The 23,769-nt window shown below is 45.5% G+C and overlaps 1 protein-coding gene across 1 annotated transcript in view; it reads left to right on the top strand.

The window, feature by feature from the left end:
* HBEGF (heparin binding EGF like growth factor) overlaps positions 1 to 23,769 on the top strand; it is a 249,810-nt gene that overhangs the window by 191,742 nt on the left and 34,299 nt on the right. Inside the window, exon 4 of the mRNA XM_075344570.1 lies at positions 7,337 to 7,492. Within this exon, the coding sequence (XP_075200685.1) occupies positions 7,337 to 7,492 (156 nt within the window). The remainder of the gene's footprint in view (positions 1 to 7,336; positions 7,493 to 23,769) is intronic.

The following is a 23,769-nucleotide window of genomic DNA, read 5'->3' as shown; positions in this document are numbered from 1 at the left end:
CACATGGGGCCATGTGCCAGCAATAGTGGGCTGTGTGCAGCCACATGGGGCCATGTGCCGCCACATGGGGCCATGTGCCAGCAATAGTGGGCTGTGTGCAGCCACATGGGGCCGTGTGCCACCACATGGGGCCATGTGCCGCCACATGGGGCCATGTGCCAGCAATAGTGGGCTGTGTGCAGCCACATGGGGCCGTGTGCCGCCACATGGGGCCGTGTGCCGCCACATGGGGCCGTGTGCCGCCACATGGGGCCGGGTGCCGCCACATGGGGCCGGGTGCCGCCACATGGGGCCATGTGCCAGCAATAGTGGGCTGTGTGCAGCCACATGGGGCCGTGTGCCGCCACATGGGGCCATGTGCCAGCAATAGTGGGCTGTGTGCAGCCACATGGGGCCGTGTGCAGCCACATGGGGCCGTGTGCAGCCACATGGGGCCATGTGCCGCCACATGGGGCCATGTGCCAGCAATAGTGGGCTGTGTGCAGCCACATGGGGCCGTGTGCCGCCACATGGGGCCGTGTGCCGCCACATGGGGCCATGTGCCAGCAATAGTGGGCTGTGTGCAGCCACATGGGGCCGTGTGCAGCCACATGGGGCCGTGTGCAGCCACATGGGGCCGTGTGCAGCCACATGGGGCCATGTGCCAGCAATAGTGGGCCGTGTGCAGCCACATGAGGCCATGTGCCAGCAATAGTGGGCCATGTGCCGCCACATGGGGCCGTGTGCCGCCACATGGGGCCGTGTGCTGCCACATGGGGCCATGTGCCAGCAATAGTGGGCCGTGTGCAGCCACATGGGGCCGTGTGCAGCCACATGGGGCCGTGTGCAGCCACATGGGGCCGTGTGCAGCCACATGGGGCCGTGTGCCGCCACAGTGGGCCGTGTGCCGCCACAGTGGGCCGTGTGCCGCCACAGTGGGCCGTGGGCCGCCACAGTGGGCCGTGTGCCAGCCATAGAGGGTGTGTGCCAGGCATAGGGGACATGTGGCATCACTGGGCCATATCCAGATTCAGAGGGCTAATTTTAGGATGGGGGGGCTATGAGGGACATATACCCTATATGATTTGTCAGACGGACACTGGCATTATAAGACGGACCCCATTTTATTAAAAAATTCTCTATTCCTTCACCAAATTTGGGGGTGCGTCTTATAATCAGGTGCGTCTTATAAAGCGAAAAATACGGTATATGATTTACCAAACTTTTCTATCGGTGAAAAGACTGGCTCGCAGGTGGCCTATTCTGCACCCAAACGCTTCTTCTATGAAATCATGCTGTTATGATGGGTGCAGCATGTAGTTTGGCAATGTCTTCCTAAAATATGCAAGTCCTTCCCTAAAATAGACTTTGTCTTGATTGGAACATGCAGGTGCATCTCAATAAATTAGAATACCATCAAAAAGTTAATTTATTTCAGTAATTCAATATAAAAAGGGAAACACATATTATATAGGGTCATTACACACAGAGTAATCTATTTCAAGTGTTTATTTCTGCTACTGTTGATGATTATGGCTTACAGCCAATGAAAACCCAAAAAGGCACTAATACACCCCCTTACAAGCAGAGATGCAAGCTTTTGAACTGTGCGCTGATAAACAATATAAATAAACAATCTAAAACTATATGTTCCCTCTCCTTTTGAGTCCACAGGACACAGTTTCCTTAGCTTCTATAAAGAATCTAAAAATTTTTTTTTGATTCATCTGACCACATAACAGTTCCATTTTGCCTCAGTCCATTTTAAATTAGCTTTGGGCTAGAGATTGTCGCATCATTTCTGAAATGTGGCTTATTCTTTGCATGGTAGAGCTTTATCTAATTGTGGATTCCACAGCGAATAGTGTTCACAGGCAATGATTTCTTGAAGTATTCCTATTTCCATGCAGTGATTTGCACAACTGAATCATACATGTTTTTAATGCAGTGTCAACTGAGTGTCCGTAGATCACGAGCATCTATAATTGACTATCAATCTTGTACATTGTGCACCTGGATTTCTCCAGAATCTCGGGATCTTTTTATATTATGTACTATGACTGATGAGATATTAAAAACCATTGCATTTTACATTGAGGAACATTTTTCTGAAATTGCATCTCAATTTTTTAGAGACAGTTGTTCAAAGATTGGTGAACCTCTGACCATGTTTGCTTTAGAGAGACTCTGCCTCTTTAACATGCTCTTTTTATAATCTGTCAAGTAACTTCGTTGAAAATTGATCCTCCAGTTGTTTGTCATTAGTACAACGTAGTGTTTTAGCGCTGTTCCAATTTTGAGATGTGTTGCTTCCATCAATTATTAAATTAGTTAATATTTTCTAGGTCTATAAAATAAATAAATAGAACACTCAAGGTTCATGCAAGATGTTTAATTCACCAGACATGCAGTGTGTTAGCCACAAGGTGTTTGTCAAACTTAACAAAAGATTTTTGTGATTGAAACGTTGCATGCCCAGTGAATAAAATGTGTTTAATGGAGCTGGAGTATTACTTTTTTAACTTTTTTTTTCTTTCTTTTTAATATGTCTGGAACAGAATACTTTACTGCCTGCACTTATTTTGGATGTAATTGGGGAGAGAAAGTTGTGTTTGTTTTTCTTATTATGGGTCACCGTTAGATAGATGCTGCCATAAGGAAGAAATGATCCAGATAGTAATTTCAGTAATTTTATTTCAACGTGTTTTGGAGAGAAACGCCTCTCCTTCTTCAGGATAAAACTACATATATGAACAATGACAGGATTGAAATAGATATTGAACACAAAAGAGACCCACCACTTATTAGGAAAAAAGCGCATAGCAGCAATGGTACATCAATTGTAGATATGCTCCTACAAATCATAAAATAGAAGACTATACATACGGTAGCTGATAAAGAGCATTAAATGGAAGAAAAAATTGTAAAATGATATAAAAGCATAAACAAATCCCAAAACATTAAAAAAAAAATAATAATAGACTGATAATAAATGTGAAGTGTTGGGATTCAAATCACATTTATTATCAGTCTGTTATTTTTTGTTTGTATTTGTTTTTTGTGATCTTTTGTCATTTAACATTTTTTTCTTCTGTTTAATGCACTCTCATCTATGTATACTTTATTTTATGATTTGCAGGAGCATATCTATAATTGATGTATCTTTGTTGGTATGCAATCTTTTTTTCTAATAGGGGGGATGGTCTATTTTGTGTTCTATAGCTATTTAAATCCTGTCATCATAATTGTTCACATATGGGATTATTCCTGAAGAAGGATAGGGGTTTCTCTCCGAAACGCGTTAAAAAAAAATTCACTGAAATTACTATCTAGTTTGTCTCTCCCTCTTCGCAGCGTGGCATATATCCCTTTCTACCTAATGGTCATCCTCAATTCCACTTGTGGCCACAGCAGCCATGGTATATAGGATTTCTGCAGTTGGTTGTAACTCACACAACCTTACAAGGTGAGCTACTCAATTGTAGTCCTTCATCATATTATCATCTAAGACCCTATTTATGCGCTACTTGTCTTTTAGCACTTTCTACTGTTTTCTTATTATGAAAATATGGAAATAAGAGATACCCAAATCATTGAGTTATTGTTTTACACATTTTATACAGCATCCTTATTTTTGGAGGAATTTGGGTGGCACATCAGTAAAACAAATTGTTGTATAAAAAGGCATCAAAAACCACATCAGATTGAAAACCGCTTAATAAACTACAGGGTTTTTTTTTCTTGAAATTAATTCATTTTTCTTGAAAACCAATGTTGAATCCATGCAGGGCATTACGGAAACCCACGCATTGGTAAAAAAGATGTCAGTCTACCTACTGAACTTGTCAAAATAGAATTGATACACAAAAAAGCCAGAAGTCCTTCCTCAGTTTTGAAGAGAAAATCACATTATTTTATACAGGACAAAAGATATCCATGTGAGCGCTGTCAGAGTTAAAGACACTTCTACGACACTGTCCTCTCTGCTTCACAAGAAACAGTGTAGAACAAAATAAACAGTGAAAAAATATGCATCCTATGTAGCCACGTAGATGCTAATGTCACTTGATAGAAAAAAATCATTGAGAAAGATTTTTAGGATACATGGACACCATATATAAGGACAAATCGCTAGTGTGTAGTACAGGGAAAAAAAATGAAAAAAGGCTATCATGCATCCAAAAATCATCATTATATTCATTGCATACTTTATACAAAACCAGGTGAGTGAAACATAGAGAACATATAGTGGGAGGTGTAATGCCCAGAATCACAACACAACAAAAAAGCGAATATTCATACATGTGTGCTGTTTATCAGTAGTCTCGATACAAGATATTGTGTGGTATGAATATTTACTTTTTAGTTGTATTGTGATTCTGGGCATTACACCTGCCCACTGTATGTCCTCTATGTTTCACTCACCTGGTTTTGTATACAGTATGCAATAAATATAATGATGATTTTTGGATGCATGATCGCCTTTTTTCCTTCTTTTTTTTTTACCTGTTCTTCACAAAGAACAGGTATAGGCTTTGAGCAAAACCTAAAATTTGAAAAGACACTTTATAACTGTAATGAGGCTGTTTCCTTGGTGGCCTGTCATCTCTAAATAGGGCTTCCAAGGACAGGCTACTCCGATTATCAGGTTCCAGCAGTGACTTGGCTTTCACTCTTGCACCGTTGTACAGGAATGTGGACTTACCAGGGGCCTTTGAGTTCAATCCTTGGAATAGCCGCTGGCCTAATGGAGCAGGCTGACTGGAGTAGTCGTGTCTCCGGGTCATACCGTGAAGTAAGACAAGAGATAAAATAATTAGAGATGAGCGAATACTGTAATTTTCATATTCACCATACTTGTAACGAATGTTTTGTAATATTTGTGTTCTCATTACGAATAGCGAATACAATGCAAGTCAATGGGAAATGCAAGTAATTTTATTCTGGAACCAAAAAAGGGGTCTTGGGGCCTTAGGAAAAGGCTGAAATGCATGGGAAAGTGATGAAACTGAATGGGGAGACCCTGGAGATTATTCCTGCGTGCATTTCTGACTCACATATGGTTTCTGGGAATAAGAATGTCACAGAATTATGCCACTTATTCTTTCTCGCTCTCTGTCTCTCTCACCAAGTGCTTCATACTCAACAATCACCAGCACCGTGCTGCTATCACACTGCTTTTGCTGCTTCTTATTTTTCTTCCCTGCCCACTCATGAGACTCATATATGTTCACTACTTCTCCCGACTACCGGCGTCTGTGATTGGTTGTAGTCAGACTCGCCCCCACGCTGAGTGACATCTGTCTGACTGCAACCAATCACAGACGCCAGTGGGCGGGTCTAAATCGTACAGTAAAATAAATAATTTAAAAAAAAACTGCGTGCGGGTCCCCCAATTTTGATATCCAGCCAAGATTAAGCCCCACAGCTAGGGGCTGGTATTCTCAGACTGGGGAGGCCTATGGTTATCAGGCTCACCCCAGCCTAAAAATATCAGCCAGCAGCTGCCCGGAATTGCTGCATCCATTAGATTTGACAGTCTCGGCACTTTACCCAGGTCTTCCTGATTGCCCTGGTGCGATGGCAATCGGGGTCCTTTCCTGTCACTGTGAGCACCATAGAACAAGACTGCCCGCTATGAGTTCAGACAGAGCAGCATGATTAGAATGAACTCGGCTGAACAACTGACGTCACAGCTGCGGGCCTCACAGGATGGCGTGTGTCACGGCAGTGACATCACGGGGTCACCAGGGTCCATTCTGAGTGACATGCTCGCAGATCGCGCGGCTCACTTCAGTTGCGGCCTGAACCTCACAGCGGGCAGTCTTGTTCTATGGCGCGCGCTGTGAGCGTCAGATGTAGCAGTGCTGGAAGTGTTGTGGGACCTCGTGTGGATTACGTCGGACCTGGAGGTGTGTATGGGGCGTTAAATAAAGTGGTGAAAGAGGGTGCTTTTTTTGTCTTTTATTTCAAATAAAGGATATTTGGGGTGTTTGTGTGTATTTACTTTCACTTACAGATTAATGATGGGGGTGTCTTATAGACACCTGCCATCACTAATCTAGGACTTAGTGGCAGCTATGGGCTGCCATTAACTCCTTATTACCCCGATTCCCACTGCACCAGGGCAATTGGGAAGAGATGGATAAAGTGCTGGGACTGTCATACCTATGCGGAAAATACAGGCAGCTGCTGGCTGATATTTTTAGGCTGGGGAGAATTTAATAACCATAGCCCTCCCCAGTCTGAGAATACCAGCCCCCAGCTGTGGGGCTTTATCTAGGCTGGGTATCAAAAGTAATGTCACAACCAAGATTGCTACGGCATTAATGTGATTGGTTAAGAAGCCCAGCATGTTTAGTGGCTACAAATCAGCCGCCAAAGATGCTGGGCTGGAGATCCGAATATAGCGAGGCGAATACACCATTACTCGCAATATAATGAATACCGCACAATTCTGCGAATAGAGAATAGTGACGAATACATTCGCTCATCACAAAAATAATAAATCCTAGGAATCGGTAAGCTGGCAGATTTCAGAACGAGAATAAAATAATATAATAATAATTATTCATTTATATAGCGCTATTACTTCCACCTCCTTCATGGGATTTGAACCCAGGACCCCAGTGCTGCAAGACTGCAGTGCTAACCACTGAGCTACCGTGCCGCCCAATGGGCTGAATCACTGAACCAGACTTGGTAAATCTAAAACTGGTAGTAGGAGTCTGAGAATTTTAAGTAGAGAGCAGCCCCCACCCAGGGCTCGCAGAAGGGAAAACTTCTAACTAGCCAGTAATTAATACCCCAAGCTTCCAGGGTACGCAGTGCACCAACTCCCAGGAGTAAAACAGGGCTACCGCATATCGCCAAGAATAAGTGGAAAGGATGGGACAAGGACTGGCATGGATGAAAATACCATTGTTCCCAGTTTCTAAGGCAAGGCCTTTGGGTAAAACACTGCTTCAGAGATTGTCACACCTCCTTAAGGAAAATAACCTTTTTTTTCTGATATTTTAATTCATTCTCATACAATATAAAAGAAAATAATACGTCTGTTTCCCCCAAAACATTCTGCCATTTCAGAATTCATTTTTCCACATAAAGGAAAATGTATAATTCACATAACATTTGTGTAGGAAATCAGTCTTGGAGGACAACATTTCAAACTGCTGTTATAACAAACATAAATCATGCTAATCTTTTTTAACATTGCTAAGTAAATAGATAAGAAATCTAACTTTTAGTTGGTGCTGTCATTTTCAATGCTGGTAAAATAGTTTTTCATTTTGTTCATATTTGTTCTTTGATATCCATTTAAGAAATCCTGATATAATTTCATTGACATATTTTATAGGTGCCAAGCAGGATATCATGGAGAGAGATGCCACGCACTTACACTTCCTTTGGGTAACCCATTGAACACATATGATCACACAACAGTCTTGGCGGTGGTTGCAGTTGTACTCTCATCTTTTTCTTTAATTGTTATAGCATCATTGTTAATATTAAGGTATGTATATTTTGGTGATCTAAAAAAATATTCTATCAAGTACTTTGCTTATAGTCCGTGTAACTAACTAATAGGTAATAAATTTGTGATGTCACCCTGTCAGTTAAACTACAAATCCAGCGGGAGGGTTTTTTTAGCATTGGAGTGGTGCTTTAAAGGGAATCTGTCAGCAGGTTTTTACTACCTCATCTGAGAGCAACATGAATATGCTGGATTACCTGGCAGTATTATGTTAAAGTAGCAACAAATACACTCACTTTCTCCCCAGAGCCCGGACATAGCGGCCTGATAATCAAACCAGTAAAGGAAAGTCCAGCTCAAATGAACAGTTTCTTCTTTATTTTTTTAGAATTTCAAGTACATAGGAAACCGCTATAATGGCAAATGCATCAATGCATTTCTGGTGTGTTTCCACCCTTAATCAGATGGAAACACAGGGTGGAAATACACCAGACACATGTTGATGCATACGCCATTATAGCGGCTTATTTGTGAAAAATTTTGATGTCCCGTGTACTTGAAATTCTCAAGAAATAAAGAAGAAACTGTTCATTTGAGCTGGACTTTACTTACATGGTAGTATGCCAAGAAGTCCTTTAATAATAATCTACTGCTGATTAAATAGTGATTTTATCAAAGTTAAGCTGGGTTCACACATAGCGACAACGACGTCGCTGTTACGTCACCATTTTCTGTGACGTGACAGCAACTTTGTAAGTCACTGTTATGATCGCTGCTTAGCTGTCAAACACAGCGGAAGCAGCAGCGATCATAACGACGCTGTGCCACATGTGCAGAGAGCAGGGAGCCGCGCTTAGCGCTGGCTCCCTGCTCTCCTAGCTACAGTACACATCGGGTTAATTACCCGATGTGTACTGCAGCTACATTTGCACAGAGCAGGGAGCCGCACACACTGCTTAGCGCTGGCTCCCTGCTCTCCTTGCTACAGTATACATCGGGTTAATTACCCAATGTGTACTGCAGCTACATGTGCAGAGAGCAGGGAGCTGCGCACACTGCTTAGCGCTGGCTCCCTGCTCTCCTAGCTACAGTACACATCGGGTTAATTACCCGATGTGTACTGCAGCTACATGTGCAGAGAGCAGGAGCCGGTACTGGCAGCGAGGGCGGACACTGGTAACGAAGGTAAATATCGGGTAACCAGGGAAAGGTCTTACCTTGGTTACCCGATGTTTACCATGGTTACAGCTTACCGCAGCTGCCAGACGCCGGCTCCTGCTCCCTGCTCGTTTCAGTTCGTCACTCTCTCGCAGTCACACACAGCGATGTGTGCGTCACAGCGGGAGAGCAACGACCAAAAAATGAAGCTGGACATTCAGCAACGACCAGCGACCTCACAGCAGGGGCCAGGTCATTGCTGGATGTCACACACAGCGACAGCTGTCCCACGGGACGTCGCTGCAACGTCACAGAAAATGGTGACGTAGCAGCGACGTCGTTGTCGCTGTGTGTGACACCACCCTTACACTAAGCATCCCATTAAGTGAAACACCACTGGAATCAGGATCTCCGCCCCTACGTTATGCTACTCTCCTATTATGTGTTAAAAACCTGGTGACAGATTACCTTTAAATATAAGTCCCTGTATTATACTTACCCTCTGGTAGCTTCATCGTTTTTCGATGCCACTACGGTACAGCGGTATCATCTTGTGCTTGTAACTTCTGACTGTCCGGAAGTCAGAAGTTGTATCACCAAGCTATTAATGCAACTCTATTAGATCCAGAACATAGAGTTGCATTGATTTGTAATCTCCGGCATGCTCCATGAAACACTGGAGCTGCTGGCAGGTCAGAAATTGCCGAAGACACGGTGATAACAGGAGAAGACTGTGGCAGTGTAGTATAAAGCTGTGTGCGCACGTTGCTTTTTTTCATGCGTTTCCACAGCGTTTTGAGCTGCAGCGTTTTAATGCAAAATTGCATGCGTTTTGATTTCCAGGCAAAGTCTATGGAAAATAGGGCTTTCTTGTGTGCACAATGCATTTACAAATGCTGCATTTTAGATGTGGAAAATTTGTCAAAATCCCTGCGTTTGAAGAAGCAACATGTCAATTGTTTTTGCCATTTTGGCAGCGTTTTAATAACATTGAAGTCAATGAGAAATGTCTAAACGCATATTTTTCAAGAAAGAATGTGTTTCACTTGCTTTTTACTAGCGATCTGCATGTGTTTTTGACATAATAAACGCAGGTCTTTTGGTCTCTCTCTCTCTGTCGGTCGGTCTGTCAGTCGGTCTCTCTCTCTGTCTCTATCTCTCTCTCTGTCCATGTCGGTCTCTCCCTCCAGCCCCCTCTCTCATACTCATCGATCCACGATCACCGGTGCGGCGCTGCACGGCGTTCACACTGTGGCGGCTTCTCTTTTGAAAATGCCGGCCGCTCATTAATCCATCACGTTTTCCCTGCTTCCTCCGCCCACCAGTGCCTATGATTGGTTGCAGTCAGACACTCCCCCACGCTGAGTGACAGCTGTCTCACTGCAACCAATCATAGCCGCCGGTGGGCGTGTCTATATCGAGCAGTTAAAAAAATATATAAATAATTAAAAAAAAAAAAAATGACCTGCGGTCCACCCCAATTTGGATACCAGCCAGGGTAAAGCCACACGGCTGAAGGCTGGTATTCTCAGGATGGGGAGCTCTACGTTATGGGGAGTCCCCCAGTCTAACAATATCAGCCAGCAGCCGCCCGGAATTGCCTCATCCATTAGATGCGACAGTCCCGGGACTCTACCTTGCTCATCCCGAATTGCCCTGGTGCGGTGGCAATCGAGGTAATAAGGAGTTAATGGCAGCAGCCCATAGCTGTCACTAAGTCCTAGGTTAATCATGGCAGGCGTCTCCCCAGATACCTTCCATGATTAACCTGTAAGTTAAAGAAAATAAACACACAAAAAATCCTTTATTTGTAATGAAAGACAAAAAAACACTCTCTTTCACCACTTTACTAATCCCTCAAAAATACCTCCAGGTCCGATTGAATCCACGCAAGGTCCCACGACGCTTCCAGCTCTGCTACATCGGAAGCTGACAGGAGCGGCAGTAGAACACCGCCACTCCTGTGAGCTCCATGCAGCAACTGAAGTGAGTCGCGCGATCAACTCTGCTGTCACTGAGGTTACCCGCGGCCACCGCTCTCAGGTGGAGGACTGCAGCTGTGGCCGCGTGTAACCTAAGTGAAAGCATAGCTGATCGCGCGGCTCACTGCAGTCACTCAGGGGATTTGCGATCACAGATGAGTCCTTAACGTGTGACCGCAAATCAGGCTGCCACACAGAGAGAGACATGCGATGTCAGTGAAATCGGGTGAAGCTTTGACGGCACTGCTGCGGACTCCTGTGTCCTGGCACTGACCTCGGAGGTTCATCTGAGTTCATGACAGCACACAGAGACAGAGCCGCGGGATGACAATGAAGTCGGGTGCAGTTCATCCTAGTTCATTCTCATCGCCCGACTTTGTCTGTGTCTGCTGTCAGCGGACATGTAGTAGAGCTGAATTGCCGGGGGAACGCACTGACAAAAATGCATGCAAAACGCATGTAAAATGCTTCCAAAATACATGCGTTTTGGATGTATTCATTTTGTCAACACGCAGCGTCACATCTGCCAGAGAGTGCGTTCTTTTCCGCACTGGTCAGGACGCAACGTACACACACAGCCTTAGACAGAGGGCAGGGGACTTACATTTAAAGCACCACTCCAGCGGTAAAAAATAAAAACACCGGAGTGGTGCTTTAATTAGGATAGATCATAAGTATCTTTAGAAGAATAAATCATGAAAATCAGATGAATGGGTTTCCAATACTCAGCTCACTCACTGATCAGCTTGTTACAAGCTCCGGTGGCGATTAGATGTAAACAAATGAAACACAGCTGCAATGTGCTTTTCCATTCAATGTGTAGAAGCCATTGTTGGGTACTGCAGTACAGCTCATATTGAAAAGATTAAAGGGAACCTGTCAGATGCAATATGAACCCAGAACCACGAGCAGTTCTGGGTGCATATTGCTAATTCCTGCCTAATTGTCCCTGTATACACTAGCATAGATAAAGAGATCTTTGGAAAAAGTATTTCTAAAAATCCTCTATGATATTCTAATGAGGCCAGTGACTAGTCGCAAGGGCGTTAGTTCCTGCACTCATTCCGCCCTCTTAGCATGTTAGCATGCCCACAAAGGCATCATCGGCAGTGACGCACATACCTGTGTCTGTTGCACCTCCTCAGAATGCCAGCCATAGGGTCAGTGCACATGATAAGAAGTCCCCGGCACTTCTGGTCATGCGCCCTATGAAGCCGGGTGTATGTGTCCCAGCTCCAGCAAGGTCTAGTGCGCAAGACCGGAAGTGCCAGGGACTTCTGATCATGCACACTGACCCTATACCCAGTGTTCTGAGGTGGTGACAACGAACACAGGTATACGCGTCACTGCCAATGATGACGCTGGGCAGTAGGCATTGAATAGCATGTTAGCACACCCGTGTGCTACTAGATACAAGGATGAATAGGCAAGGTTTAGAAATATGCACCCAGAACTGCTTGTGGTTCTAGTTGCATATTGCACCTGACAGGTTCTCTTTAAGAATTGTTCTGCAGTATCCTGCCACTAAACAGTGAAAAGTTTTATATTCAGCTGTTGTTAGAACTAGCAACAGCTGAACAGTGGGGGTGCCTGGTGTCATACTCCCACCAATCTGATAATGTTGAGCTATCCCAAGGATAGGTGATCACTATGTTGTAAGGAAACAAACCCTTTTAAAAAAAAATTTAAATTATTTTATTTTAATTGGAATCAACATGAACATAAGATACCAATTCTAGGACCTAACGGCCCAACTACATGAACATAAAAGCAAGATTCCAAAAGTTTTAATAAAGACAAGATATCAAGGCACATAACACGTAATATAAAAGGCCATTAAAATTTTTAGCAGAATAGCCAAAAGAGAGCCGAGATAAGATCAGAAGAAGTAGGAAAAAGAAGGAGAAGAAGATTTTGAGTAAAAAAGGGGGATAGGAAATAGAAGAAACAAGTCAGAGGGGGGTGGGGTGGGGGGAGATGGAGATGGAGGGGGAGATGGAGCGAACACTCCTTCTCTCTGAATCCGAGGAAAATGCAACTTTAGGCCTACACGGACGCCCCGCCAATGGACCCTGCGCATTCCCCTACCAGGTCACGATACTCCACTGTTTGTTGGAATTCCATCCACTCTCTCCAAGTTGCCCAGAATTTCATATAGGAGTCATGCACAAAAGAGGTCAGGTCCTCCATGTGCATGAGTTCATTGGTTCTGGCAATCCACTGTGTGACAGTGGGCGGTGTCTGACTTTTCCATCTCTCTGGGATATATGATCTGCCAGCCATTATGAGGAACTTCCCCAGAGAGGATTTGTAAGTTTTTAGAGGGGTCTCGCAGTGATGAAGCAGGAAGGCAGCCGGCTCCAATTCCCCAGGGTTTCCGGACACCTTCCGGATGATATCAGATATTCCCACCCAGAACGGACGGATCACCTCGCATTCCCAAAACACATGAAGCAATGTTCCCTCCTCCCTACCGCACCTCCAGCAAGTGGGGTCCGCCGACAGAAATATGGCGTGCACCTTAGTTGGCCCCTGTACTATCTGGAAAGCAATTTGTAGCTGGCCTCCTGGAACCTAGAGCTGATAAATGAGCTGTGTGCTAGCGTAAATACCCGCTCCTTCTGGTCAGGGGACAGGTCAATGCCTAGGTCTCATTTCCATTGTGTGATGAAGGAAGGAGGAGGCTGATCGGGGGGAAGGACAACATAGCGTAGACTACCGGAAGTGAAAGACACACAGGGCCCACTCCCCCACATAGGAGTTCAAATTGTGTCTTAGGAAGCAGGAAGTGAGCCTTAGGAGGAAGCTTACTGAATTAATGTGCGAGTTGTAAACATCTCCAATGTCCAAGCAGGGCAGGGGTCTATCTAGCAGCCAACATGGATACTGAGGGCGAAACAGCATCGTCCCCAAAGTCCTTTACCTGGTACATTGTGCACCCAGATTTGATATATGGGGTCCACTTTACCTGGCTCAAAAGAGGCATGGCTTTAGATAGGGATCATTCTAGAGTGAGAGGATATCAGTCCCGCACGGACCGGGGCTGTGTTACAATATGCCACCGTTGGGCCAATGGTTGGGTGTAATTTTAACAACACTGGACCCTCAGAGAGTACCCATGGCAATTTATTTAGAGGTATGTGGGAGACGGACTGTTCTAACTGCACCCACACCTTCTGTATACCATTCCTGCACCAATCTATAATTCTGGTAAGATGTCCCTAATGCTAAAGTCTCATATCAAGCAAGCCAATGCCCCCTCTGTGTTTGGGTCTTGACAGAATTGTTCGTCGTATGCATACTGACTTCCCTACCCATATAAAAGAGGACTGGACCGATTCAATTGCCTTAAAAAAGGCAGAAGGAATCTTAACTGGGAGTGGTTGTAGCAAATACAAGATCCTAGGCAAAATGTTCATCTTATAGATTTGGCATCTACCAAACCAGGAGAACAGAGACTTTCCCCATCGGTCACATTCTCTTCTAATCGAGGCAAGCAATGTAGGAAAGTTATTTTGATAAAGAAGATTAAGGTCGCTAGTAAGACATATCCCCAAGTAGTTGACAGACTGAGCTGTCCATTTAAAGCTAAAGAACGACTTCAGCTCGTCCACCTCCCTGGGACGAAGGTTTATGTTCAACGCTTCAGAGAAGTTAATTTTGAAGTTGGATAATTGAGCGTAAACCTGCAATTCTCTCATCAAATTAGGGAGGGATGTTCTGGGCGCGGATACAAAAAAACAGAGTATCGTCCACGTATGTGGCTACTTTATGCATTGTCTGGCGGATCGCTATGCCCGCAACGTCAATGTTAGCTCGTACATATCTGAGGAAGGGTTCCAGAGTCAGGATGAATATATTAGTGGTGACAACGGGCACCCTTGACGGGTCCCGTTCGAGATATTAAATGGGTCCAAAAGGATCCCATTCACCCGTCACCTAGCTGAAGGGACCCAGTATAGAGACAATATCCATCTCAATATTCCAATCCCCAACCCCAGACTCCTGAGCGTGACTTCCATAAATGTCCAGTCCACTCTGTCAAACGCCTTTTCAGCATCGGTCGAGAGCAGCATGGATGGAATACCCCCTAATTTAGCCTTATACATTAGGTTGATGGCTTTGATAGTATTATCGCGGGCCTCGCGACCCACCATGAACCTTGCTCAGTCTGGAGGAATAATCTTTGGGAGCAAAGGTGCCAATATGCTTGCAAGAATTTTAGCAAAGAGTTTAGTGTCCACGTTTAATAGTGATATAGGGTGAAAGCTACCGCATTTTATCAGATCCTTTCCTTCCTTATGCATTACTGTAATATGCGCCCTTAGTGAGTCCGCATTGGGAATAACATGGGCCCTGGAGTTAAAGGCCAACAGAAGGTGTGGGGTCAGTCTGTCTCAGGACCTGGTGCCTTGCCGGACTTAGATGATGCAATGGCATCCCAAAGTTCCTAGTGTGAGATTGGAAGCTCCAACCGCCGTCACCTCCGCTTCCGTCAGTCATTTTTGCCTTTCTAATATAGTCTACAATTCTGTGATTCAGAGCATTTGTTGACTTTGGAGGGGAGCTTCCATCTAAATGTTAAAGGGCGCATAGAATTTTTTAAAAGTTTCCTCAATTTCCGAGGATGAGTGTAACATAATATTTTGAGGGGGTATAGAGGCGATTTTCGAGACAAAAGTCGATGCTTGTTGCTGTCTAACGGCTCTTGCAAATGTCTTACTGCATTTATTATTAAAGCGCTCCGGAATATGTTGGCGCTGTAGAAATAAAACTTATTATATTATAATTTCTGTATTCATAAAAGTGTCGACGACACCGAGCCAAAACCCCCTTTTCCTTGGAACTAAGCATTTTCCGCAGATCATCCCTGACCTTAAAGAGAGCTCCTCCCACCTCGAGGGTAGTTGTTTATGTCGGGTCTCTAGATCTTTCAGCTGTGCCAGAAGTGTAGAGATCTCTAGCTCCCGTTCCCTCTTCAGTATCGCCCCCTGCAGAAGCAGTATACCTCTAATGACATACTTATGGGCTTCTCAAACTGATGTCGGGGAGGTATCCTCCGGGGTATTCAGTTCAAAGTACTCTTTGAGGGTAGTATTTATCACAATGAGAACTTCAGAATTATGTAGGAGGGACGTGTTCAGCCTCTACTGCCACTGATGTGGCACGGGAGATTGCAATAGTATCGTAACTGTACAAAGAGCATGGTCTGAGAACGTGATATTCTATATTTGGGCCTGAGACACCCTAGCAAGCTCGCTATGTTTGGTAAACAGATAGGCAAGTCTGGAATAGATGCCATGTGCTGTCGATTAAAATGAGTAGTCTCTATCGGACGGATGGAGGAGCCTCCAAATTTCCACAAGTTGATAGTCATGTAGTATACGTCTGAGTTTGCGTAAGGCAGACAATGAGTGTGCGAATGAACCCGTAGAGGTGTCCTGGGCTGGGTTTAAAGCTATATTAAAGTCTCCCCCCAAGATGAGTGTGCCCTCCACAAAATCCTCTATAGTTTCCAGGAAGCCAGCCAATGTCTCAATTTGGATGCTCTAGTGTATGTATGCGAGGAACCGTCCCGCGTCATCACTTGGAGAATCCAGGAACTCCCAGGGGATGGAACGAGAGATGAGAATACTTGTCACACAGGACTTCGAGCTAGGAGAGAAGCTATGGCAGACCTCAGGAAACCAATGGTTCGATATCTTGAAAGACTTGTGCTTGCACATGTGCATTTCCTGTAAAAAAAAGCAATTTAAACGTGAGCCCTTCTCAGCATGTTCACTAAAATGAATCTCTTACCGGGACTATGTAGTCCCTTAACATTAATAGTTCCACATTTCACCTCGGCATTCACTGGTCTATGCATGACTACCTGGGCTGGAGATGTCCCCCTGCATTCAAAGGACAGGTAAGGAGAAGTTAGGTGTGGAGGGAAAAGGGAGGAAGAAAGTTATAAAGGCCTGAAGCAGGAAAAACTACACAAGAACAAAAAAAGAAGAGAAAAGCAAATTAATAAAATTAATAAAATCTGTACAGTCTCAACAAACATTTGAGACCTGGTGTTCTCAGACGAAAGAACACCCCTTGGGGTACGTAGAAAACCAGGGGTCGGAGCTATTCAGACTCCAGGCATAAATGAGAAGATACAGTGTGCTAAATCCAACAGCTCACATCTCACCCCTCCGCCTTGCAGCGTCGAGGTGAGAGGCACTCAACTTAGGTTACGTTAACTGACAAAATTCAACATCAAACATGAAAAATTATATAATACTAGATGTGGCATTAAGTCCATCAGTAAGAGGACAGGCGGAAATACTCTGCGCGAAAGAAAGATGTCCGCCAGATAACCCCCCAGCCCAAAGGACTGAGGAATCGCGCAATCCTCCCCGCCACCCGCCACTCCTGAGAGGGCAAAGACATCATATCAGGAGCACGTCCTTCAATCTGGAACTCCAGGAGCGGGCTCCCCTGCATTCACGGACTCTCATGGACTCCCCCTTGGCCCCCGAGATGTACGACTGCCTCCTCACTTTCTTTTAGGTAGGCTTGGGGATCTGTCCAGCTGCAACCAGTAGGGATACCGACTGCAGGAATATCCAGAAAATTAAAAAGACCCTCCAAGTCCTCTAGGTGTTTCAGGAGAAACTGCGCTCCATTGTAACGCACGATAAGGTGGAATGGGTGGCCCCATTTGAAGGATGCTCCATTCTCCTTAATTCTTTGGAGAACAGGCATAAGCTGATGTCTCATATAAATGGTCCGAGAAGAGACGTCTGGGAAGAGCTTTATTTCTGACCCCTCATACGAGACGGTCCCACGGGTCAAGGCGTGTCTCAAAATGGTCTCCTTATCTGTGTAATAATGTAATCTGCACAGAACATCTCGTGGAATGGAAGCATCCACAGGGACCTGGCGATACATGCAGTGTACTCTATCAATCATATATGACATGTACCTTTTAAATTTTAAATCAGATCATTTTTATTGACATTTTCCAGAAACAAAACATTACAAAAATCCAGTACCCTACTCTCACCCCTCCACTCCCACCTCTCACTCTCTTACATACACACTCTACATGACAAATCTCTATACAAAGATGTAATAGAAATACACATGACTAAGATAACCACTTCTCCATATACATAGGTATTTCTATTTCAAGCAGTACAGCATGTCTACCTCATGAAACGGACACTTAATATTGCAGTAGTTATATCAGTCCTTTCCATTTTTTTATGTATTCTTGTGTCCAAACATTTTCATGTTTCCCCAGAGGCACCCCACGTAACAAATAGCCCACATACAGTATTTGTATACCTGAATGATATTATGATCAATGCAGAAGTATTCTATCCCTTAATAGCTGAAAAGTTGCTAACCCCAGGGAATTCAACCAAGCATCACAGATTTTCTCATATTGATATGGTCTGCCTCTCTTAAGGTATTCACTCTTTTCCATAAGAACAATATGATTCACTTTAGTGTTATACTCTCTGCATGTGGGTGGATTACTTTATAATCAATGTGTGGCAATTATAAGGGGGTAGTCGGACACCCGAGCAGTACAAGAGAATTCCCCCCTGAAGACACCACACGGTGTGGTGGTGAATGTAACAGTAATGATAAAATGTTATCTGCTGTGCAAGGTAGTAAACAGATTCCCAGCTAGGTGTCAGTAGAGAGTGGGTGGTTCCCCTGGTAACAGTGGCAGGGAGGGAGGAGTTGTGTAGCCTAGTTGGGAGATGGGCTGGGAATGCAGTTCAGTCAGACTTGACAGAGAGTCAGTGTGGGAGCTGATAAGAGAAGCAAAGAACAAACAGGAACGCCTGTAAGCAGAGAGAGAGGAGACCTTTGAGGAAGGTTGGAAAAACTTGGAACTTGTCCTGAACCGGTAGTATGTACTGGATCCATTCCGTAGTCTGAAAAACCCCTGAGATATGGCTTGACTAAACCGGGTCGGAGTGCAGCTATCAGGGGGGGTAACACATTGGCCCCTGCAGGTGAAGGAAAGTGTTCGGAGGAAAGTGTTAAGGATTGAAGTACACCGGTTGCTAAGAATTGAATGCAAGCAAACCATGGAAAGACTGTTCAATAAATTGTTTTTGGTTTATCAACCGCCTGTCAACGACTCTTTTCTGCGAATGATAAAGGAGCCGGCACGCCGAAGGAGAAAGACGCTGCTGAGAGCCAAGGTGCTGATATGAATGTGTCCCTGCCACTCACACTTTGCCCACCAAACACTCCTGCTTTACTAGTGACGGTCGGGCCGGGGGTAGGCCTGTCGCCCTTACGGCAGGAGACCACGACTACACCCCTCGAGGCGCGCCCTGCCCCTGTTACAAACTGGCGTAGTCGGCAGGATAGGGCTCGCATGCGAAAGACCCCGACCAGAAACTGTGAGAACGACCAAGTAGTGCCTAATGTGCTGTATGGGCCGCAAAATGGCGGCAAGATGGCGGCCGTCTTTATGGACTTGTTGAGGGCGTGAAAATGTGGTGCCAAACGCAAAGTGCTGGGCTGGCCTGGGTGGGGAAAGAAGCTCAGAGTGAGAGGAGTGCACCACCCAAAGAGGGGAGGTACCGGCCCCAGGAAGATCCATGACACCCATTCTGAGCTGCAGAGGTCTGGAGACGTGGGCGGCGCTGCAAGAATCACAAGGCGTCGTCAGCACTGTGTGGACCTGGTAAGTGACGCCGGGGGAGGAATATGGGCGTATGGTAGGCCGGGCCTGGCCGGAGTGACTGCGGAAGTCGGCCAACCCTTAAGCCCGAAGAGACTGGCCGAGACGGAGGAAAAAGAATCGCCTCCGCCTACCCTCGCACCCCCGCAGGAGGCTGAAGGGCCTGAACCGGAGAAATAAGTACCTGAGCCACAGCCACATTGCGGGCCGGTCCGTAGGCTGCGTGTGCACAAGCCGGCCTGAGGAGCTAATTGGCCGAAAAAGGGGCCTGTTTGTTGTTGAAAGCCGGTACCGTTAAAGATCGGTGATCGTTTACAGTCGGAGCAACGTTGAAGGAATTGAACCTGGGAGTGGAATAATGCAGGACTATGCATAGACTTCTCCTGAGACCATTTAAGCAAGAACTTTTTGTTGGTTGCGGCTCATCTAAGACCGGGAGCGCTTGAGGAGGGCCTCCGGGCAGAAGACCAGCCAAGACCGGGAGCTCCCCTGGAGGGACTCTGGGCAACGAACTTGTGTGCTAATCCTTTGTGTTTTTTTTATGTGGTAATTTTAAAAGGTTTTTGAAAAAAAAAAATGAATAATGCTTAGGATATGTGTACGGCTGTATGTTTCCTGTGATGTCCTGTCTTGCAGGTACGGAACCTCGCCAGGAGGCTGAGGTTAAAGAGGGGAGGAATGTAAGGGGGTAGTCGGACACCCGAGCAGTACAAGAGAATCCCCCCCTGAAGACGCCACACGGTGTGGTGGTGAATGTTTAAGTGTATAACAGTAATGATAAAATGATATCTGCTGTGCGAGGTAGTAAACAGATTCCCCGCTAGGTTCAGTAGAGAGTGGGTGGTTCCCCTGGTAACAGTGGCAGGGAGGGAGGAGTTGTGTAGCCTAGTTGGGAGATGGGCTGGGAATGCAGTTCAGTCAGACGTGACAGAGAGTCAGTGTGGGAGCTGATAAGAGAAGCAAAGAACAAACAGGAACGCCTGTAAGCAGAGAGAGAGGAGACCTTTGAGGAAGGTTGGAAAAACTTGGAACTTGTCCTGAACCGGTAGTATGTACTGGATCCATTCCGTAGTCTGAAAAACCCCTGAGATAGGGCTTGACTAAACCGGGTCGGAGTGCAGCTATCAGGGGGGTAACACATTGGCCCCTGCAGGTGAAGGAAAGTGTTCGGAGGAAAGTGTTTAAGGATTGAAGTACACCGGTTGCTAAGAATTGAATGCAAGCAAACCATGGAAAGACTGTTCAATAAATTGTTTTTGGTTTATCAACCGCCTGTCAACGACTCTTTTCTGCGAATGATAAAGGAGCCGGCGAGCCAAAGGAGAAAGACACTACTGAGAGCCAAGGTGCTGATATGAATGTGTCCCTGCCACTCACACTTTGGGCAGGAGACCACGACTACACCCCTCGAGGCGCCCCCTGACCCTGTTACACAATCAATTTTTTTGCCGCACATACAGTTCTGCTCATCGTTATTGGCAACCATGAAGTTTAACTACATAATGTGTCCTGAAAAAACAATGAATCAAGTGAAATGCTTTTTTGAATAAGGCACTCGTGTTAACCCCTCGGGTGATTTCCTGTTTTTCGGGTTTATTTTTATTTTTTCTTTCCGAGAGGCGTAACCCTTTTATTTTTCCTTCAGTCTTGCCATATGAGGGCTTCTTTTTGTGGGATGAGTTGTACTTTTAAACAAAACCATAAGTTTTATTGCATAGCGTACTGAAAAACAGCAAAATAATTTGCAGTAAAGTGCGGAAAAATTTCAAAAATAGTCTGATTGCATGATTGTTTTTGGGATATTTTATTCATCGTGTTCAGTATATGGTACAACTGATGTGTCGGTGTGATGCCTCAGGTCAGTACGAGTTTGTAGACACCAAACATGTATAGGCTTACTGTTATCTAAGGGGTTAAAAAATTTCAGACGTTTGTCCAAAAAAAGTGGCGCACTTTTTGCGCCATTTTCCATTACCTGTAGTGTTCTCATTGTTTTAAATTTGGGGCTCAGTAATGGCTTATTTTTTGTGTTTCAAGCTGACTATTTAATGGTGTCATTTTTGCGCAGATGCTACATTTTGGCCGTCTGTTATTGCATTTTGCACAAAATTTGAGATGACCAAAACACGTAATTTTGGCATTTGGAATTGTTTTGCCACAATGCCTTTTACTTATCAGGTTAATTGATTTTATACTTTGATAGATCGGGTGTTTCTGAACCCGGTAATACCAAATGTGTGTATATTTTTTTATTTTTTTAACCCTTTAATTTTTATAGGGGGTGATCTGAACTTTTAGGTTTTTTATTTTTTTTAAAACGTTTATTTTACTTTTTTTTTATTCTACTAGTCACCCTAGGTGACTATAAGGATGAGCATTCTGATCGCTCATTCATTTCTGTAAATCAGAGCTGCACAGCTCAGACCAGGAGAAATGCCCATCTCTTGTAACAGCTAGCGCTCTGCTGGCTGAAACAGGAAGTAAGTCATAATAGCACAGGAGTCATCACATGACCCTGTTCTACCATGGCATCCTGACGTGATCACGGGGCTTCCGATGTCAGCAGGTATGTGCGCGTTACCCACTCCAAGCACTTAAATCATACTGTCACATTGGGACAGCGCGATTTAATGGGTTAACAGGCGCGGGTGGATCACGGATCCACTTGCACCTGCAAGGCACACATGTCAGTGTTGCGCCCCCGTGCTAGCAGCCAAGCTGCTCGGATCCGGGTTCTCAGTGGCTCGAGGGTCTCCGGACCCGGGGGTCGTGCGGCCACTCAAATGAAAGGGGTTATTTACAAGGGATTTTATAGAGTTCATGACGCCACCCGTGGTATGTGGTAATTAGGAGTACCACTGCTGCAGTTGGGAGTACCCGGGGATGATGGAATGGGGCAGCCAGGTGTTGTGACCCTCCATGGGTAGGGGGGATACCCCGGGGCTCGGTGATCGAAGGGGAGTGCCGTTGGATGCAAGGGGGTCACTGTGGTACTCACTCAGTCCATTAAGCTGACACCGACAACTGGTCAAACAAGTCTCTGGACTCCGCTGCCGCTGAGGGGAGCTTAGTTCGGGTCCCGTCCTCAATGGTGCTGCCTGGTGATCCGTGACCTGCCTCCTGACTCTAAGTTTACTTCTTTGGTGGTCCTGGTAGTGTGAAACTTGCCGGGTCCCGCTCTCCACTATGGCTAAGTGTGGGAGCTTGCTCTCAGGGCTCACGCTTGGGATTTTCTGGACCGTCTTGAATTGGAAAGTACTATCCCCCTCATTGCGCTAATGCCCAGATTTTGGAGCAGGTGGGAACGGATCTTGAAGACTCCGTTCTCTTCGCGTAAATTATCTGGTTGCCTGAAGCTACTCCCCGACCTAGGGTCCACGTACCCCGTTGTGCCTTGGTGCCAGCCCGGTGATGGTGCAAGGCCGCCGGCTGTCCTCGACAGATCAGTGCCCCTTGCCACGATCCCCTGCAACCGGGGGTTCAGCTCCTCTAGGCCCAGACCACTGTCTGTCACCTAGATTTCTTCCCAGGAGCCCCGCTCCTGACCTCCTCTCACTTTCACTTCTCAGACCCCACTCTCTCCTCTTAACACTCCTGACCTCTCCTCTCCAACCCCCCAGGTGGGCGACTCTATTCCACTCAAGCCGTCCACAGGTATATCTAGGATTTGATTAGCTGATGTAGGCAACACCATGTAGTTAGGGACCCTAAACCAAGAAGGAGGTGGAGCTACAGGACATCAGAGGTTTATTTATTTTTTCTTCAAAACTGTAAAAATAGAAAAAGAAGAACATTTTTATTTACAGGTTTCATCCCACATTAGGGAGGCTTTTCACTTAAACGTTACGGTAATTTTGAGTTCATCATATCAACAATGTTACTTTAGTAGCGGAGGCTCAACCTGCTCCGTTGCAGCCTCTTCCTGCGACAGTCTAGTCCCAATGTCCCGAATCCCATTAACCCGCCACCCAAACAACCTGACCCACTGCATACCTATTCATGGGTCCGTGACCAGGTTAAAGCGGGCTTTACACGCTACGTAATTGTTAATGAATTATCGTCGGGGTCATGGTGTTTGTGACACCGGCGTCATTAAAGATATCGCAGTGTGTGACACTTATGAGTGACCTTAAACGATCGCAAAAGCGGTCAAAATCGTTTGCCGGGAAAGGTCGTCCTGAAACAAAAAATCGTTTTCTGTTTATTAGCGATGTTGTTCCTCGTCCATGCGGCACCACACATCGCTATGTGTGACACCGCAGGAGCGACGAACATCTACTTACCTGCCTCCACCGGCAATACGTAAGGAAAAAGGTGGGTGGGATGTTACATCCCACTCATCTCCGCCCCTCCACTTCTATTGGACGCCTGCCATGTGACGTCGCTGTGACGCCGCATGAACCGCCCCCTTAGAAAGGAGGCGGTTCGCCGGCCAGAGCGATGTCGCAGAGCAGGTATGTGCGTGTGACGCTGCCGTAGCGATAATGTTCGCT

The sequence above is a fragment of the Anomaloglossus baeobatrachus genome, chromosome 4 (assembly GCF_048569485.1).
Source record: "Anomaloglossus baeobatrachus isolate aAnoBae1 chromosome 4, aAnoBae1.hap1, whole genome shotgun sequence".
In the NCBI taxonomy this organism is placed as follows: domain Eukaryota; kingdom Metazoa; phylum Chordata; class Amphibia; order Anura; family Aromobatidae; genus Anomaloglossus; species Anomaloglossus baeobatrachus.
The sequence above is the reverse complement of the archived record's forward strand: the minus strand, read 5'-3'. Positions and strand labels throughout refer to the sequence as shown.